This window comes from Sorex fumeus, unplaced genomic scaffold (genome assembly GCF_029834395.1).
Source record: "Sorex fumeus unplaced genomic scaffold, SorFum_2.1 ptg000171l, whole genome shotgun sequence".
NCBI lineage: Eukaryota > Metazoa > Chordata > Mammalia > Eulipotyphla > Soricidae > Sorex > Sorex fumeus.
In genome coordinates this window covers 629,544-650,956 of record NW_026606228.1, presented here as the reverse complement: position 1 = coordinate 650,956, position 21,413 = coordinate 629,544, and the positions used below count along the sequence as shown (strand labels likewise).

The following is a 21,413-nucleotide window of genomic DNA, read 5'->3' as shown; positions in this document are numbered from 1 at the left end:
AATCATTGCCAAGATTATTCATTTATTAATCAAAACTTTCAAACTCTGGCAAAAGAAACAGAAACTGTATCATATATACACCAACATAACCCTGAGTGTGCTTTAAAATCACTTGATTTTCTTCCAAAATATAAGATACACTGCTCAATTTGACTTTTGCAGTTTTGCCCCAACTTGACCCGATCTAGTGCAGTCTTGAAAGAATATATTGGGAGTATTAATGATAAAAGGGATTGTAAGAATTATCTAGTCTTTGACCTGAGATCTTTATTTAGAGTTTAGGATGTCAGTTAAAACTTTAGAATTATCAGAAAAAATCCACGTACATATCTATTTTCACATTAAATACTTTTATGAAAGTTTTTCTAACTTCAAAAGATCTCAGAAATACTAATTCTAACCTATTTTAATACTATCCCCTAAAACATACACATACATTTTTAACAATGAAGAGCATGCCTTACACAGATGGAGAATAAGTGTCCTAAGACCACACAGCTAGTAAGTGTTAGATAAAAGAGTTAAAAGTCTTTGCTTACTCAAGGTCTAAAATCAATACTTGTTTTAGCAAGCACCAGGACCATGATCAGTTATCAAAGAGCTTATAGACAGCGGGAGTGTAATCTGAAGTAGATTACCTTTGAGATTCCCTTTGATCTTTGAGGTTGTGTTTCCATGTACCTTAATGAAATACAGTATTGACACAAATGATCTCACGCTAATGTGCATTTGTAAATCATTTTATTTTCCATCTTATTTTCAGATGTTCTTTATCCGCCATTGCTCTTCCTTGCTAATAAGACTTGGTTAGAGCTAATACTAAAATAAATTTGTATTTCACGAATCTTCACCATTGCAAGAGTCAATGGACATCCTCTTCAGAAGCAGCTACATAATTTGCACTGTCTGCAATGTAGCACTGTCCTCCCGTTGTTCACCGATTTGCTCTAGGGGCCCAGTAACTTCTCCATTCTGAGACTTGTTGTTACTGTTTTTGGCATATAAAATACACCATGGGTAGCTTGCCAGGCTCTGCCATGTGGGCGGGATACTCTCAGTAGCTTGCCAGGCTCTCCAAGGGGGGTAGAGGAATTGAACCTGGGTCGCCCAGGTCGGCCATGTGCAAGGCAAATGCCCTACCCACTGTGCTATTGCTCCAGCCCATAATTTTCAAAACCTTAAATCAAATTAAAACTAGGACCTGATGTTTAAAAACTACTAAAAGGTACAAGCCTAGAGAGAAAAAGCATTATTAAATAAAAGCTAGTGCCCCTGGTGATCATACGTACATTAGGAGAGTCTTGATCCCTACCAATTATATGTTTTGACGACAAAGGAAATACAGTCTGTGACATTAAACTGTGCACATATATACACAAAATAGAAGTTGTCTATTCAGAGTTATAAGAACTGTTACAAGAACCGTTTGGCTTATTGTGCATGTCCTCACAATCATAACTCCGTATGCACTCATAAATTAGTTTGACTAATGTTACCATGTGTGCCCTTCATTTGAAGTCTAAAACCGAAACTAGCTTGCTTTAATTTTTTTAATCTTTGAATCTATTTTGCTGGCATTGCTCAGGCATACATTTTCACTACCAGTTTTTGTAACCAAATGAAAAAACGAAGAAATGAGCTCTACAGGAGAATCTAAGGCATCAGGTGGAGGCAGGTACTTGAAAGCAGTGGCAGACAACCAATTTAGGGATATTTTAAACTGCCAGAATGTGGGAAAATAGCTTCATGATTTGCAATGTAATGTGCCAGCACTCTTATGCTTAGAACATTAGTAGAAGAGAAAGCCTTATAAATTTAGGAATCAGAAATCTTGAGCTCCAACAGGTAAGCAGGTTTACCAACTGAGAACATGGCTGTAACTTGAGTTATACATATTTCAGTAGAATAGAGACACCCAAGCTACTACATTTTATACTTCCCATTTTAGTGGCATACCCAGGGTTCCAAGTTTAATGTGTAACATCTGTGCTTCATGAGAGACAAAGCCAAATGTTGGATGATGTCCCATTGGTTGGTTATATGCAGAAACTAAAATATAATGTGCACAAAGTGGAATTTACACTTGCAGCACTCTAAGCAAACTCAGACTTCTTGGAAAACTAAAGGTCAGTTAGCACAAGAGAAAATGTAACTTGGGAAAATCGATCTTTATTAGTCTCATGTGTAGCCAGTTATTGTATAAGTGACCCAGTACTCCAAAGTCAGCTTCCTAAGTGCATTTTGCCCTCTAGAGAGACATGGATCCAGTCATCCCTGTTCTTCTCATACAGATGAAAAAGAGAAATTCTATCACTTCTGCTTAATCCTTTAGAGATCTTCTTCTTTCAGTTTTATCAAACAGCCTCCAGCCCAAAAGCAACTCTTAAAGCTTGGTGTCTATGACACATTCATAATTATGAAAGTCATTGACTCACTCATGAATTTGCTTATTCAATAAACAATAACTACTTTCAGATGCCCAGTGTAATGCTAGGTGCTATGCCATACTGTTCAGGGTGAAAGGCGTTTCTAGTAACATTTCAAGTGAAGTCAGAATTCAGTGGCAAAAGCGGTAGGGTGTTCGCCTTACACGCGGCCAACATGGCCGACCCGAGTTCGATTCCTCCGCCCCTCTCGGAGAGCCCGGCAAGCTACCGAGAGTATTCGATATGCCAAACACAGTAACAGCAAAGTCTCCAATGGAGACATTACTGGACCCGCTCAAGCAAATCAACGATCAACGGGAGGGCCTTTACCTTTACCTTTTACCTTACTGAATGACAACCATTGTATAAATGACATAGATACTTAAAAGTTCTTAATGTATTATTAACTCTTTACATTTACAGTATCTGTTGGATATGAATATGAATCTTGCCCAGACTTTATTCTCTGGGAGAAAAGGACAGTCATTTTACAAGGTTTTGAGATGGATGCATCTAACCTAGGAGGCTGGTCATTGAATAAACATCATATTCTGAATCCTCAAAGTGGTAAGTGGTAACCTTTCAAAATATTTATAAATACTATTTTCCTAATGCAATTTGTACTTCTATCTATCTCTATATATGGAATATATAGAAATTGTTCTATGAAATGCAGTGATCTGATTTCAAATCAAAGATGGCATAGAGAGACTTCCTTTTCATAAAGTATATGAAACTGAGTTTTAAAACTCATCAACCATTATTGCTCTATTTCAAGTGATTAACTATCTTATTTGATATTTTAACAAACTCTTTAAAAAGTTAAATAATAATTATCATATTTAATATAATCTACAGCACCATCAGTGGTAAACCTTTATCATATATGAAATGCTACCATTTTAACTATTAATGTTAATTGGTTAAAAAAATGCATGCTTGGTGCTGGAGCGATAGCACAACGGGTAGGGCATTTGCCTTGCACATGACCAACCCGGGTTTGATTCCCAGCATCCCATATGGTCCTCCAAGCACCGCCAGGAGTAATTCTTGAGTGAAGAGCCAGGAGTAACCCCTGTGTATCGCTGGATATGACCCAAAAAGAAAAAAATGCATGCTAATTTTATACATGTTTAATGTGAAGGAAACTGATCACTTTGGAATTAATAAACCATCATCATGGTACATTTTTTAAAGGGGATTAGTGAATTTTTTCCCATTTTAAATACTAACCTTCTATGTGACATTAATCCTACTTAATAAATCACAAATCTGAGGTTTAGTTGACCATGTGACTTTCACCTATACACAGTAAGAGGCTGGAGCCATATCCTTTTTCTCATAGGCTACAAGTCATCCACACAAATGTCACTATATCTAATAAGAGCTATAAATAGAATAAAAAGTCAGTAATAGACTCAAAAGAAGAGGAGAAAGGAGGAGGTAATCTGGGAAAGAATTAAATAATAGACTTCTCTGAGTTTTGTCTCCTAAGTCTCTGGACTTGGGGAAAGCGGAAAAAAGCAGTGAGAATCAAAGAAACACTCATCTTCGACCTTTTTTCTCCTTTGGACCATTTCTCCACCTGTCACTTTCTCCTAGTTAGTCATTTAAATGTTAAATCAATCAGGAAAAAAGAAAGTCACCTGGCTCCTGGGCCCATATTTCTTTTAAACTGTTTTTTTTTTGCCCTTGATAAAATTGTTCTTTTCCCATATTACTGGGAAACCAGTCATCGATATTTACATTCATTTTTCATTTGAATATCTACTGGTTAAGTTTGCACTGTAAAATAATATTCTTTTTTTATCTATTGAGGCAGATTCTTAGTGACCTTTCTTTTTGTTTTGTTTTATGTTGGGGCCACATCCTGGGATTCTCAGGGATTACTCCTGGTTCTGTGCTCAAGAATTACTCTTGGTGTTGTTCTGGGGACCAAGTAGGATGCCGGGTTTGAACCTGAATCAGCCATGTGCAAGCAAAACACCCTACCTACTGTATTATCTTTTTCACCTCTGAGTGTTCTTACTTGTAGCTGATATTTTTGGTTTTATCTCCAAGATTGGAGGTGTGAATTTATTGTGGCAGTTCCCCTTCCAACTACTTATCCTTGTATCCTGAGTTCCCTTGTGAAACAACTGACTCTAGTTGGACTCTCTTCTAAGACCATGAACTGAACAAGACCAAGGGATCCATTTTGTATTCATACTTTTTCTTATTTCATTTGCACAGTCGTCAAACAGTTTAGTCCACCAGCCTTATGGACTAGGAATTTTGTGGGCGTGTGTGTTTTAATTTTGACCACTTGGTACTCAGGCTTATTCCTGGCTCTGGCTCTGTGCTTAGAGATCAATCTTGGCTGGACTGAAAATGTGGGCTTTGTGGTGCAAGGAATTAAGCCACGATCATTTCCATACAGGGCAAGTGCCCTACCTACTGTACTCTCCCTTGAGTGCCAGGCTGGGAAGTTTTAACTGACAATGTTAACTAGGTTTGCTTTAACCATTGAATGTGACCACATACCATAGTCCCAGTTTGAGAACCTGAAGATGATTTTGTCCATCACTGAATTCTCCATTTATAAATCCTTCCCTCTTCGATGAAGATCTTGAGTTCAATTTCAAATGTTTACTTTTTAGAGCAAGGATTTGGTCACAGATATAAAATGTCAGCTTTTTATTTCTGTTGCAAAAAGCAAATCGCAGTTTTTAAAGTGCAAAAAAAGAAAGGGTAGATGTCACTTATTAAATTATTAGTTTTTTTGTTTTGATTTGAAAGAGTTTGACATTTTAAGCAGCCATTTCTTTTCACTCATTTTCATTGACTTGTATGGATTGTCTCTTTCAAATGCCTGTCATTGACATTAAATACAAAGTGGGAAATGACCTCAATCGAGCCAGGCCCCAGCTGTGTGCTCCCCTCCTGCATCCTCTTACCATTTGCTCCCCATGGACTTAAAAATCAGAACAAAGAGGAGTCCTTCAGAAAGCTAGCTTTGTAAGGCCAGGGATCCCCCTGATTTCCACAAATGTGTTGTTGCCATTTCTGCTTTACTAGTAATATAATTTTAGGTCATAGTTACAAAGCCACTTCTGAAGAAAAATATTAGCAGCTCTATCAGAGTATAATTTATACATCATAAAGTTCATTCATCATAATCATGCACATCTGTGAATTGTAGTAACTCATGGACTTTTGTAGCTATCACAACCATCAACCTTTCAAAATATGCTTATTAATCCCAAAAGAGGCTTTGTGTTGGCCCCAGCCTGCTAAATCTTATTCCTGTCTTTTTCTGGTATTTTTATTTACATTGGATAATTTTCTGGAAAGGAAATGTTTGTAATATCATCTCCTTTACATACACATGATATTTCTAACTAATAACTGTTCACGTTTTCCAGGAAACAGATCTGGAGGCAGTTCTGCCACTGTCTTTCAGTCTGACCTTGGACACAAACACTTCTCTTGGGATGTTTTCAAAGTCTAAATCCCTCCCACAAAGGCAGTTGTAGAAGCAGAAATGATAAGTGTAAAGGAGCAGTTTTGGGAAGACCAATTTAGAAAGTGATGCTCTTTTTCCCCCCTCAGGTCAGACACTCTTCTGACTGATTAAGGCAAGAGTGACTTCTTTCCAAATTCCCCCACATTTCGCTTCTTTTTGGAATAAGACTAACTTGTTAGGAACCCTGCTTTTTTGATCTGAGACAGACTGCAGATTAAAAACAAGAATCTATCTTCCCCCAGTTACTTCTCACAGGTCAAAAAGACACCTGTAATTAGATTGTATGTCTGCTGCCATTCAATTCTTCAGTTTTTCTCAAATCACTATGCAGTGGATAGTTTCTGGTAGACAGTGTTTTCAGACAATTTGTCATTTCAGTTGTAGCAATTTTACTTACCTGGAAATTGACCAATAGTTTTGAAGAAGTGTTTCCAAATTATGCTTTACATATGTATAAATATGCATATGTATATATTATCATATTCTAGATTTTGAAAAAAAGACACCAGGAACTAGTTTTTTAAATATATTTCTTCAAAATACATGTTCATGATTATAGTGTGCATATTCATTCCTTTGAAAGATGAGTCAATTCTTCTAAATTATGAAGGAATTGTATGCATAAATTGCCTATTAAGGAGGCAAGCTATTAGTTATAGTATATCTTAAATCAAACATAGCCCTTAATGTTTTCTGCCAATTGAGTGTTAAAAATGATTAGAAAGAACAATCCAGGGTACTAATTAGGTATTGTCATCTGTCTAACATGGATAAAAAATTTCCCTTAACTTAGCCTCCAAGGTACGCCCATAGTTTGTAGACAAATGGTTTTACTGGGAGGGGAAGTAAATTTCCATTGATCACAATGGCATATCTCCTAGTTCGTGTTTATATCCTTTCAGTCAAGTCCTGAGAGAAATATATATCGTGTCCCTTGTTGTTTATAAGTCTGAAAAATGGTTTCTTCTTTGGAATCAGCATAAAGCACCACCCACTGGCTTCCAAGAGGAGGTTTTATTCCAAACTTATTTATAAGCTTCAAAAGAAATTCTGAGCAAGGTAATAGGATGATATGAGTAGTGTGCTTAAAAATGTGCTTAACTTATTACACAACAAACTTGGCTTTTGGGCAACTAAAAAGAAAACTTAGGAAGAAAATGTGTAAAAGACCCCTTTCAGCAATTTCTTTCTTGACTATAAACAAGACACCCAATCCTTAGCAGGAAGTTGGCCTTCATATAAATAATGTGTGCTGTCCTAGGATCATTTGATTCTGTTTTCAAAATGAGTATGTGTCGCAGAATAAACTAGAAGGGAGGCAGCAGTAATTGATCAAGATTTCCAGGAACATAAACAAAATATTTTCAAAGCAACCTTTTGCAGAAGAACTGGTGTTAAATCATTGTTGCTAGATGCTATGCCCTGGTTCCATGTAATGGAAGGTTAAACAGATTCTTGAAACAACAAAAACACCCTTCAAAATGATCTATTTTTCCAGGGCAATACAAAAGGGGTTTGCCCATTTTTGTTTTGATTGCTTCAGCTTTAAACAGGAATGGTAATTTCAGTACACAGGCACTTTAGTACCTTGCATGAAAGCAAGACATCAATTGTCGAGATGTAATCAGAAAGTACATTGCCTTATGTTTTATTTCCTTTAATCATTCTTCTTCTTTGATGGAGTGCTGGGATTTCTAATAGAAAAGGGGAGTTTTAGAATTGCAGGCTTAGAAGAATGGTTTAGAATAGCCATCTTTAGCTTTTAAATTGCCAGAAGCCTGGTAATAACATGTCATTTTGAAGGTAATTGTTAACTATACCATACATTGATATAAAAAATGGAGATTTACCTGTGAAAATAGATGTTAATAGAAAATCTGGTATACCCGTGCCAATAATTGGAAATATTTTTGAATGATATACCTGATAATACACTGCTGAAATACTGACATGCTAATCATTTGGTTTCCTCACTTATTAGATAAAATGCCATAGCCTCATTGGTAGTATATTCAGTTACTGATCATTAGGAGATTTTTTTTCAATGTTGAACAACTGTCATTCCAGTTCTTATTCACTTTCTTCCAATTCATTTAAATTGCAATATTGATTGCACCACAATTAAGTGCTTTCTGGGAAATGAAACTCAATCCTGTTAATCCTATTTAATTAACTATTCTAAATCTTAAGAAGTGTGTCTATTCACTAATAAAGTTATTAATAAAATTAATAAAAAAGTAGTGATCCTCAAGTTATTTCAGAGTTCTGTAGTAAAAGATCAATTTGTTGGTACTAAACTTATAACTACTTCTGCAGATAATATATGGGAAAGAGAGTCAGAAATTACATTGGGTAAAAATGTAAGAATACCTAGATTTGAAATTAAAAGACCATATTATGTATGGGATTTCTGTTTCCTAAAACACTCTCTTCCAATGATATATTTGGTGCCATGGTGTTAGGGAGTTTTTTTTCCTCTTATTTATTTACTTATTTATTTTTCCACCAATGTTCTTGTTTCAGAGTAATCAAAAGTTTCTATTGTAGGAATATGGGACCAATAGCTAGAAAAAAAAACTGTGCAAGATATTTCAGGAAATGTTTAGAGAAAAATAGCAGGTAGTGTAAGGAGACAGATAGCATAGGCTATAGGAGAAAAAATTAGGCAGCACTGTATAACTGTGTTCATTCATTTGCTGTCAATTACTTCAGTATGACATATTGGCATGCTTTCTCACGACATGGATATTTTACCTGCCCTAGCTCATTCTGAGCGGACTTGTGCTATTTAGCACAGCAGTACTTGTTACTTGGATTTCCTGCCCAGACTCAGCAGGTTTGCAAAATCACTGGGATTTGGACACGGAAATTACAAGAGACTCAAAGCCTATTTTCAACATTTACTGAGCTCTTATAATGACTTGGCCACAGGACTTGGCACTAAAATGCAGAAAAGGAGTAAGACAGAGGATCTACCTACAAGGAGCTCATGTTCTAATGGGAAGATAGAGAAGTAATGAAGAGTATCATGTGGTGTAGTCATATAATAGAGCTATGGAAAACAGACTATGGACACACCAAATGGATTAACTTGGAGTAACTAATTCTGCCTGCATCGGGCAGGAGGAGGAGGAATTGAGCTAAGCTCTGAAAGATAGGTAAAAGTTCCCCAGGCAGGATGAGGAGGGCATTCCAGATAAAGGATATAGCATGTGCAAAATTAGAGAGGAAGGAAGTATTTGAAATTAATTATAATTTGAATAACTGCAAATTGAGATGCTAATGAGAGAGAATATTAGAGACATGGGAAAGAGCCTAACCATAAAGAGCTTTGTATGCTTTAATAAGAAATGTGTCCTATATCTCATAAGAGATATAGAACTATTAAAAGGATTTAAGCCAAGCATTAAATTATCTCTATGACAGGAATATGGACAATGGTTTGGAGATAGGTATGCATGAACCCTGGGAGCCAAGAAGTTCTAAAATACTGAATTAAGTCAGTAGTCATAAGGAATGAAGACAATGAAACTGGTTCAACATATTTTAAGAAAGTATGATATAGTAATTAATTGGTGTTAAAGAATGAGGAAAAGAAGGCCTGGAGACAATGTTGTGGCACAATGGAAGTTATCCTGTTGCTACTCTGTGTTCTTCTGAGATGTAAAATATAATTTAACATGATCAGGCAGATTTGATCCGGTTTTATTGACACATCTGGCAGTACTCGGGGCTTACTCCTAGCTCTGGGATCAGGGATCACTTGCGGTGGGGATTTGGGAACATATGCAGTATCAAGCAGAGTTGGTCAAATTCAAGCTAAGTGTTTAGCCCCTTATACTATCTCACCTGCATGACCAGATAGATTTTAAGAGAAAACTTAAGAAGATAATTAATAGAATGCATAATTCCTCTATACAAGATAGAGATTTGGAAAAAGTGAGAAACTTATTGCATATCACTAGAAGCTACCTTTAAATAACCTGAAAAGACAGAAAAAGCATTTGGAAGGACAGAGGGAAGGCAGAATATCAATGAAAGGCACCCAAAAACCACAGGTTTAAGCTCTACCTTATCCATTTAAAAGCTAAGGAGATAACATTCTCAAGGAAAAGTCTTTTAAGGAATAGGTTAATTTGTCAATATATTTCACAAGAGACCAGTTGTAGTTACTGGTTTTGGCATATTGAATACACAGCGGATAGCTTGCCAGGCTCTTCCGTGTGGGCGGAATACTCTCGGTAGCTTGCCAGTCTTTCCGAGAGGTATAGAGGCTTTTGGGGTGACCTCTAATCACCCTTGTAGGTGTTACAATATTTGAACGCTATCAAATATGGTACGACAATTCCAGAAGATGGGTATTTAGTGTCTTATGATGTGTCGCGCGGCCGCTTGAGGCCGCGCGGGTTCGGAAAGCGTCCTGGAGTGTGGCGACGGCTGGGTAGTGGAAGTAGTGTCGAGAGTGGAAATCTGCCAGTGTGGTATTTATCTGGGTAGGGTGGGTCTCCTGTGCACAATTCGATCCCTGGGTGGTTGATGGAAGCAGACAGGGCAGGGTAGGGTGGGGCTCCTGATTAGAATCCCTTTGTCACCTGTGGTGGTGGGAGCAAGCAGAGAAGCTCTGTCCCTGGGTCCGCCGAGCCTGGAGTCCAAGGTCTCAGAGAGTTCCACTTATCTTGTTCTGTGGGTCTTCAGTTGTGCGTGGGTCTCGGCCGGAGCTGCCGCGCGGGTCCGGAAAGCGTCCTGGAGTGTGGCGACGGCTGGGTAGTGGAAGTAGTGTCGAGAGTGGAAATCTGCCAGTGTGGTATTTATCTGGGTAGGGTGGATCTCCTGTGCACAATTCGATCCCTGGGCGGTTGATGGAAGCAGACAGGGCAGGGTAGGGTGGGACTCCTGATTAGAATCCCTTTGTCACCTGTGGTGGTGGGAGCAAGCAGAGAAGCTCTGTCCCTGGGTCCGCCGAGCCTGGAGTCCAAGGTCTCAGAGAGTTCCACTTATCTTGTTCTGTGGGTCTTCAGTTGTGCGTGGGTCTCGGCCGGAGCTGCCGCGCGGGTCCGGAAAGCGTCCTGGAGTGTGGCGACGGCTGGGTAGTGGAAGTAGTGTCGAGAGTGGAAATCTGCCAGTGTGGTATTTATCTGGGTAGGGTGGGTCTCCTGTGCACAATTCGATCCCTGGGCGGTTGATGGAAGCAGACAGGGCAGGGTAGGGTGGGGCTCCTGATTAGAATCCCTTTGTCACCTGTGGTGGTGGGAGCAAGCAGAGAAGCTCTGTCCCTGGGTCCGCCGAGCCTGGAGTCCAAGGTCTCAGAGAGTTCCACTTATCTTGTTCTGTGGGTCTTCAGTTGTGCGTGGGTCTCGGCCGGAGCTGCCGCGCGGGTCCGGAAAGCGTCCTGGAGTGTGGCGACGGCTGGGTAGTGGAAGTAGTGTCGAGAGTGGAAATCTGCCAGTGTGGTATTTATCTGGGTAGGGTGGGTCTCCTGTGCACAATTCGATCCCTGGGCGGTTGATGGAAGCAGACAGGGCAGGGTAGGGTGGGGCTCCTGATTAGAATCCCTTTGTCACCTGTGGTGGTGGGAGCAAGCAGAGAAGCTCTGTCCCTGGGTCCGCCGAGCCTGGAGTCCAAGGTCTCAGAGAGTTCCACTTATCTTGTTCTGTCGGTCTTCAGTTGTGCGTGGGTCTCGGCCGGAGCTGCCGCGCGGGTCCGGAAAGCGTCCTGGAGTGCGGCGACGGCTGGGTAGTGGAAGTAGAAATACCAAATTACACAGGATGGGTATGTCGTTCCTAACGTTCTCCCTTCTGAAATCCGACACGCCATTTCGTTGGTAAAGAAGCAAACAGCACCCGGCCTAGACAAGGTCAGACCTGAACACCTGAAGAACCTGCGGTCAGTACTCATCAATACACTGGCTCGGCTCTTCACTCGCTACCTGTCTGAATGCAAGGTTCCGTCCCAATGGAAAACTAGCAGGACCGTACTACTGTTCAAGAAGGGAGACATCCATGACATTGGCAACTATCGCCCGATCTGCCTATTGTCTGTCATCTACAAGCTGTTCACTCGAGTCATCCTGAATAGGATTGGCAGAACACTAGATGAAGGACAACCATGCGAGCAAGCCGGTTCCGCAAAGGATTCAGCACCATCGACCATATCCACACGGTAACCAAGCTCATTGAGGTTTCTCGGGAGTTCAAGATGCCGCTCTGCTTAACGTTCATTGATTTAAAGAAGGCCTTTGATTCTGTTGAGACGGAAGCGGTCATTGAAGCCCTAGCCAATCAGGGCATTCAAGCCCAATACATCAGGATCCTCCGTGAGCTATATTGCGGATTCACTACCAGGATCTCACCATTCTACAAAGAAGTGATCGTTGATGTCAAGAGAGGGGTGCGGCAGGGTGATACCATTTCACCAAAACTCTTCAGTGCCACCCTCGAGAACATCATGCGACGACTGGAATGGGAAGGAATGGGAGTGAAGATAGATGGTCGGCAACTACACCACCTCCGCTTTGCTGATGACATTTTTTTAATAACACCAAACATCAGCCAAGCGGCACAAATGCTGGCCGACTTTGACCGTGAGTGTGGAAAGGTAGGACTACAGCTGAATCTTACGAAGACAATGTTTATGAGAAACAGCCTTGTTCCTGACGCCCCATTTGCTCTCACTGGAACGACCATCTCCGAATGCAACAGCTATGTCTACCTAGGTCGAGAGGTCAACATGAAAAATGACCTGGCACCCGAGCTGCGCAGGAGGAAGAGAGCGGCTTGGAACGCCTTCAAGAACGTCGAAGAAATAGCTAAGAGGATGAAGAACCTCCGGCTCCGGCACATCTCTTTGATTCCACTGTTCTTCCTGCATTAACATATGCCTCAGAGACCTGGGCCCTACGCAAACAAGATGAGAACGCCATTCAGGTCTCCCAAAGAAGAATAGAAAGAGCTATGCTTGGAATATCACGTTTCACTCAAATGAGAGAACGAATCCGGAGTTCTGACATCCGTCGACGATCAAGGATCAGGGACGCTGTCTCATATGCCAAGGTGTCGAAAATCAGATGGGCTGGTCACGTAATGAGATTTAAAGACGACCGTTGGACTAGAGCTGTTACTGATTGGATTCCACGGGATGTCAAGAGACCGCGTGGCCGCCCACCTACCAGATGGTCAGACTTCTTTGTCAAGATCATGAACGATCGGTTTGAGGCCCTCCATGTTCCCGGAGCGAAGAGATGCCATTGGGCTACACTAGCACGCGACAGGGACAAATGGAGATGTTACTGGCGCCCGCTCGAGCAAATCGACGACTAACGGGAAGTTAAGTGATTATTTAAGTGATTTCACAAGAGACACTTTTCAACCAGTATTTTAGAGCTGCTCCCATAAAATTAGCATTTTGTCAAAGATATAATTTGGAGTGGTAGACTTTTACTCCCTATAATAATATACAATTTATGAGATGAGAAGGAAACAGAAGAGGAAGATCAGAGTTAAGTAGAGTGTACAGAATAATAATGAATTCAGTTTGAAGCATGTTTGGTCTGAGGTATCTCTTGGGTATACAAATAAAGAGATCTAGGAGAAAATTGTCTGGAGAGAAGAAAGTTTTGGAAGATAGAGAGATTTAGAGGTATGAGAATGGGTGACATCACCCCAAGAGAAGGAATGCACAGGGTTTTTTTTAGCATTTTCATACTATTTTCAAATAGTATATCTATTTTCTGCATCAATGATAGTGTGCTATGGTCCAAAAAGAGTGGAAAATTCAAGTATTTTTCTTATACTTTTTAAGTGCTATTAGCTGTTTGATTTCTTCTCATCGATATAGATTACCTTCCCAATAGTATTTTACTAAGCTCAGTATTAAAATTGACTGTCATGAAAAACATGATAACTGATCTTCAGTAGGAAGCCTGCCACTAAGGGGGGGGGTAGGAAGCAGGACAAACAATGGAACAGTAGACAGTGGTGGACAGAAGTGGTCACCCAGGAGAAGAGGGTGCTGAAATGTGATAAAGTGTTATACATGAAACCCTATTAGTAACAATACTGTATACCAGAGTGCGTAAGATTTATTTTTAAAGTGCCTGTCATTGAGATAGGCTGGTGCTTGAGAGAGAAACTGGATTACTGATGGAGGGAAGTGGACACTGGTGAAGAAACTCATGTTGGGATATAGTATGCCTGAAACCAAATCATGACTAATTTTATAGTTCATGGTTCATGAATAGTAAAAGATAAAAAATGATAAAATTGACTATTATTTACTTTTCAGAATCCAGTTGCAGAGTGAGGGTAAGCTGAAGTCAAACAGATATAGGCCATGTGTAAGGGAAAAGTCAACCAGGTATGAAAATGAGCCATAGATGATTCACAAGACTCAAGCAGTAAAAATTAATTAAAAGATTGTTATAAAATGCTTGTTATGGCATTCATAATAAACATTAAGTACCTAGGATATGGTATTCCATTTTGCAGATGTGAAACCTGAGGCAAAATGCTATATTATTTGTTGCAATGGCTATGCATTAAACAAAACTATCGGTGGTTTGTTTTACTAGATCTTTTATGGCAAGCCAATACTTCCTGTTGTCTCCTAAGGGAGAGAAATAAAATTGTTGCTAAAAATATTGTTGTGGTATATTATTCCCATCTTTTCCCCCTTTGATTTAGGAATCATCCATAAAGGAAATGGAGAAAATATGTTCATTTCTCAACAACCCCCAGTCATATCGACCATAATGGGCAATGGACACCAGAGGAGTGTAGCCTGCACCAATTGCAATGGCCCAGCCCACAACAACAAACTCTTTGCTCCTGTTGCCTTAGCTTCCGGTCCTGATGGTAGTGTGTATGTTGGCGACTTCAATTTTGTAAGGAGAATATTTCCCTCAGGAAACTCTGTTAGTATTTTGGAGTTAAGGTAAGTATCCTCTAATCTGTTTGTTTAGTGGATAAAGAAACAGCAAAAATGGGATAACATGAAGGAACAAGGCATTTCCAGAAAAAAACAAAAATGTAGTTGCTTGTATTGTAGTCCAGAACTAAGGGACAAATGATATAGGTCAACATATACATTCCTCTTACTTAAAAGAATCTTTGAGCACTGATTTGGGGAACCAGAAGGTAAGGAGATCCCTAAATGTATGGCTTTCCATATGTGCATTATATCACTGACAGATCCACTCTCTCCAAGTACTCAGGTAAGTCGTGGAATGTCTTCTAGCCACTATGAAGACTAAACAGAAGTATCTATTTCATTATAGCTCATGGATCCAAAAGAGCTAACCTTTTCTAAATCCTCCATGTCTAATATTTGAAGTGTTTACTTCATTTTAAAAAATGGAAGTTTATGTTTGTATGGCATAGGAAAGAGAAATTTATTCTTTACCCTTAAAAGCTTTATACCATTGGGACAAAATGATTGAAGCATTTCATCTTTATACTCATTTACTCTGGTTTAAGAATTTTCTTAAGAGTTCAGATTATTTTGACACCTTTGAAAAGGAAGCCATGCTTCTTGATATTCTGTATTCTAAAGCTACAAAAAGATTACAACAGTGTATACCATAGCTGTCAGCTTTATCTCTCCCTTTCTAAAGGCCATAAAACACAAATATGTACTCTCTGGAGTTCTAGAAAAGTAGAGCATCCATCTATCCCAGTAGGGATAGATACTCTGCCCTGAATAAATTGGTATAGCCTGTCTCCTAATTGGTTATGACAGCTTTATCCCTGATGCATGCCTTTGTAACATTAGGCTGAAAGGTTCTCTATGTTCCAGAAGATTGTGATACCAGTCTATAAACCATTCAATAAAACAATTGTTGCTTCAGCCATCACCTCATTGACCTAAAAGAAAGTGAGCCAAATATAGAAAAGAGGGATGAAAGAAAACATTCATAGAGAAACTTCTATATACAGAACAAAATCAAGGCAGTCAAACTATATGAAAAGTCTTTGGTCATTTTCATTTAACACTTATGTTCACACAAGCTTAGACAGTTGATTACACAATGATGACATTCCTCAAATTTTTTCAAGTTCTCATACTTGCCTGGGAATCTACCTCATTTCTCAGACTGATTTCTTTACACCTAGCAGGGGAAATCTAGTCTCAAGCCCCTATCTGTTTTCTAGATTAATTTACTCTAATTTTAATACATTTTAATTATAATTGCAAATGCTGCCATAGAGAAAAAAAGCTGTTAAATCCCTTGGATAATAATAATAGACTGTAAAATTAAGGTTTTATAAAGATTAAGTACACCTAGAGAGTCTAGAAAGGTTCTAACTTTATATATTGCCCTACCCTAATAAAGTGTTCCTATACCTCAGGACATTATACCTCATGGTGATTTGTCAAGTTCAGCTGTTTATCTCTTTAAGTATCTTCTAACCAAAACAAAAATCAGTGAGGAATGCTAAGATGACTGTGTGCCTGAATTTGTAAATGATTTAAACAACCTTCTACATTATTTTCAAAATTCTAGGGATGCTCTACCTGCATGATGCCAGACATGGATGGGAGCACTGAGAAATTCATTTCACCATCTGAATATTTTTAGTTATGCAAATATTTTATGTCAGTAGACAGACTGTTTTGCCTCATCTGTAGAGCTAGCCGCTGCATGGTTTACTCCTCAAGGGAAATACCATAAGAAATACCTCAAAAGTAATAAGATTACCTTAAAGAAAACTGAATATTCTCTTAAATTTCAACTCATATTTACCTTTATAAATTTTGTAAATGATAATAAATGGATGCCAAACAGATTACAAGTGGAGTAACTGCTATCCACTGATGAGATTTTCCATTGACTAGAATCCATGACAGTTCAGAAATTTGCGTTTTAGTCCCAAGTACCTTATCACCTTCAATAGAAAACCATTTGGACAATCATATAGAATAATTTGAACCCTAACTATTAAGATTTTCTCGGTGGTAGAAAAGTTAGTCTCTAGTAGTATGAAATATTGTCTAATGTCTTTATTCATTCTTATTCCACAACACTGTTTTCACATTGTCATAGATCTTCAAACACACAAGTGTGCACTCACTATGTGTTCCAATACCCAAAGTCTCTCACAAGTAGTTCTTTAAGCTCAAATGGCATAGTATTTTGTGTGTGTGGTGCCAGGGATTGAATGCAGGCCCTTACATGCAGTGCAAGTGCCCTATCACTAAGCTAGATCTCCAGCCAAAGCTAACATATTTTATAAAGGTATTTCTTAATATTGTTTCAAATTTCAAGTCTAAGACTGAGAATTTTGAAGAGTATAGGCCTTAAACCAGAAAGGGGTGAGGAGAAACTATTGCCACACAAAATTGTATGTGATTTTCAGAGCTTATATATTTCCCTCTCTTTCTTAATCTCCTTACACCCATCAACAAAACCCAGAGAATGAACCATTTTCACAGTCACAGTTAAAGATTCTCTCATTGGGATCCAGAAAGATAGCTCAAAAGGCTAGAAAACACACCTGGCATTTGAGGTCCCAAGTTTGATCCCTGTCACCACATGGTTACCTGAGCACCACATGTAGCCCTGGTGACCACCAGGAATGTAGGGACATAGCATTGATCTAGCCAAGCCAAGTATCACTAGAAATGGCCCTCAGGATCTCTGAGAACTATTTGTGTGCCTTCCAAAAGAATTTTTACATTAGTCTCATCTCAAGGAGGAAGAAAATTATCTCCCCTCTACATTAAAATTATTGCAGTTACTCATCAGAAAAATAAACTGATAAAGTGTATATGATCATTTTAACTTAATTGACAGATAACTCCTTATTTGACTGATACAAAATAGTCTATCATGTTACCATGTTTATTCAGGAAGTAATAAACTTCCTCCTAGAGTCACTTTGTTTAAAATTATCTATCTTGATCAGTATCCTATAATGTATACATTACATATTTCCCATAAATTGATGGTCTTTTATACAAATACTTTACACCTTTTGTATATTTAAATTTCCTGTGGAGAATTTAGTTACTATAAAAGTCTTTGCTAGCTTAGTAGTTATAATGTTCTTTGAGTTCTACTCAAATATATACAGAAACTTCATTCTACACAAGTATTTTTTATTAAAAATCAGCTACTTTCCCTCCCACACATATTATTTATTTTTCTGGCTGATTCATCTGTTACTTTGAAACACATACTAAATTAGTCATTATGTTATTGGTTACCTTTGAAACTGAATAGAAGAACAATAATGTCAATAGTGAAAAGCAATGTAGATTTTTCATTCTCTGTCAGGTAATAATTCTTTATGGAACTTGACTACTCTGTTATCTATTTATTTATCTATAAAATTGACTTAAAGTTTATATTTGAATATCTTTTTATAGTTTAAATTTTCAAGAGTCAAGATGTGCAGTTCTCAGCCAAAGTTTTTTGACAGTTTGGTAAGACATGCTGTCTGCTACCCTAGATTTACTTCTCTTTCATATCTTGTTCCATATTATAGAGTCACATCAGACAATTTCAGGTGTTTTTCAAACTTTCAAAGTTTATAATACTATGAAGTTTTCCTGGGGCTGGAGTGATAGCACAGAGGGTAATGTGTTTGCCTTGCACTCAGCCGACCTGGTGAGCCCAGGTTCGATTCCTCTGCCCCTCTCAGAGAGCCGTGCAAGCTACCTAGAATATCTCGCCTGCACGGAAAAGCCTGGCAAGCTACCCATGATGTATTTGATATGCCAAACACAGTAACAATTCTCACAATGTTACTGGGCCCGCTCGAGCAAATTGATGAACAAAGGGAGGACAATGCAGTGAAGTCTTCCTATCTCAACTTTATAAATCCAAACTGTCCCCAATTAATTTTATTTTATCTATCTTCAAAAATAATTTTATTTAATGTGTTCTTAAAATATACTCGATCTTATTGCCCCATTAGTTTAATTGATATGGTAAAGGAAAGTGAGTTCTGTTACTACTATTGGCAATGTGCTAAAAGCACATTTGCTTTGTTATTTATGTATTTAGTACCCTCTTGCCCATTTACTTAAAACTTCATCTGCAGGTCTTAGTTTTTTACAATAGAATGTTGAGGCAACATAAGAAAGAAAAGAGGCTTATAAAATCATGCAGATAGGATCAGAATGATAGCACAGGGTTAAAGTGTTGCCTAGCACATGGCCAACCCCAGTTCAATCTCCAGAACCCTGAGTACTGTCTGGAGTGAACTCTGAGTTCAGAACCAGGAGTATGCCCTAAGTACAGTTGGGTGTGGCCTAAAAATATAAAAATAAATGACTAAAATCATGAAGTAAACCAAATATATTCTCAAAAACACAAATATATTCTCAGAATCTGAATTTTTCTCGTAATCTAAATATTTCTGAAGATTATTCTAATAATCTGAATATTTCTTGAAGTTTGATTCGGTTCATACCAGGGAGATGGCTCAAATGGCTAGAGCACATGCTCTGCATGTAGAAGCCCTGGTTTTCATCCCTATCACATGGTCCCCTAAATACCACGAGGTATAATTCCCCTCCTCCAAAAAATAGATACTTTCATTTCTGAATGAGACTGTTTAAGTTGTGAAACATCTAGGGATTTTTCCCATGTCAAAATTGTAGGCACATGCACACATTTTAGTAATACAAAAGTTTTATCATTGACTGGTGATCTGAGTTTGGCATTAGAAATGTACAAGTAGGTATATGGTATAACATAGTGCTATTTCAGTACATCTCTGACAATTATTAATCTTCAAGCTGCTTAATTCCTTTCAAAAATATCAGGTAATTTAAATGTCTCTCAAGACAACAGGTAATTGAAATATTTCTCAAGATAGCCATTGTATCTTTGGAATGCTCTGGTAGAAAAGTCTTCCTTATATTGAATGAAAATATGGCTTCATGAAATATTCACTGACAGTAGCAAGTGTTAACATTTGAAATGACTTGACAAATGTTCACTAGTGTGAAAACAGAATAGCATAGATTCCTGAGCTTTGTCTTTTTTAGTCTAAATATTCCATAGACCTTCAACTATTTCTCATTGACTATCATTTTTTTCTTTTGATTGGAGCCTCAGGGCCTCTTTTCAGTTTTCTAAAATGGGGATAATATATAAGGAAAATAGGAGACACTTATCAAATGGTTTTCAAGAATTTGAATATGTAAGATCTCTTTGCTCCCCTCTCATATTCTAATTTCACAATTCTATTAGAAAACTTATTAAGTATGATGGGAAATTATTTATTCTTTATTAAAATCCTATTTTGTTATTCAAGATGTTGTTATTCTACAGAAATTTATTTTGCCCTTTCACTTAAAATGAAAGAAAGGAGAAAATAAGAGCCTGGTAAATGCAACTGTTACCTATAGTAATTTGGACTTGACAAATGTCATTGTGACATGACACTATCTTTTAATATGTTATTGCTTCTTTTACAGTGACTGGTTAAGATTTCTTACATTTTTCTCATGACTTGACTCCTATCATTTACTGGGGACTGAATATAATAACTGCCATAGTATCCAATGAGGGGTAATTAGCTAGCTGGCAGATGGAGTGCAAAGGAACTTATATAGCACTCAGCTGAAGGCATAGAGACTAGATTATGAGCACTCTGAAAATAACTGAGAAATTACCAAGAACCATCCTCTTTTTTGGCACTAGCGCTATAAATAAATGCTACATGTAGAGGAAATGGGTGGTTACCTCCCCATTTTGAACTTATGTATTAGCAATCACATTTATTCTAATATCCCCTTCACCTCACTTTAAAACAATTTGTTGACTTTCCATTGTGTCCAAAATTTACACTGTAAGAAATGTGTTCCTTTGATCTGAGTCCTTGCAGCTCTAGATGTTCCAGCACAATAACTTTTATTACAATAACCCATCAAACTAAAATCATCCATCAGTTCCTGGCCTAAATGTTTTATAAAATTTATTTTTAAATGAACTAGTCATTGAAATTAGGGCCTAAAAACCAAACAGGGAAGTCGAGATAAGGGTAAGGGACAGTGGCTAAGCTTTTTCTTAGATAGGGATTGCTAGAATTGATAACTCTAAAAAGTCAGCGAATGACAGTTAGTAAGAATAGTGTATTTCAAGAAAGAGTACCATGAAAATATGAGAAAGGAAAGTTAATTCTCAACAATAAAAATATTTCTAAGTACAGAAAAGAAACAAAGCAGTATGGAAACAATATAGTTTCCAAAACCAAGCAAAATTTTATGATGCCAGTAAATAATTCTGGAGTGGATGTCTCACCTATTCTCTGTCTTCTAACTCATAAATTTATTTTTAAAACAGTTCAAACATTACACAAAGTGAAAGTGGCAAAATACAAAAATCTACCATTTATATAAATTGTCCATATTAGGCAAATCCACAGAGGGAGGGATAAGGAATGGTTGCCAATGGGTACAGGGTTTCTATAAGATAATAAATGTTCAGAAACTGTGTGATGGTGATGGTTGCACAACTCTGTGAGTGTACTAGA

At 38.0% G+C, this 21,413-nt stretch overlaps 1 protein-coding gene across 1 annotated transcript in view; it reads left to right on the top strand.

Moving 5' to 3' along the window:
- TENM1 (teneurin transmembrane protein 1) overlaps positions 1-21,413 on the top strand; it is a 784,494-nt gene that overhangs the window by 588,003 nt on the left and 175,078 nt on the right. The window contains exons 19-20 of the mRNA XM_056107733.1: positions 2,850-2,993; positions 14,610-14,859. Of these exons, the coding sequence (XP_055963708.1) occupies positions 2,850-2,993; positions 14,610-14,859 (394 nt within the window). The remainder of the gene's footprint in view (positions 1-2,849; positions 2,994-14,609; positions 14,860-21,413) is intronic.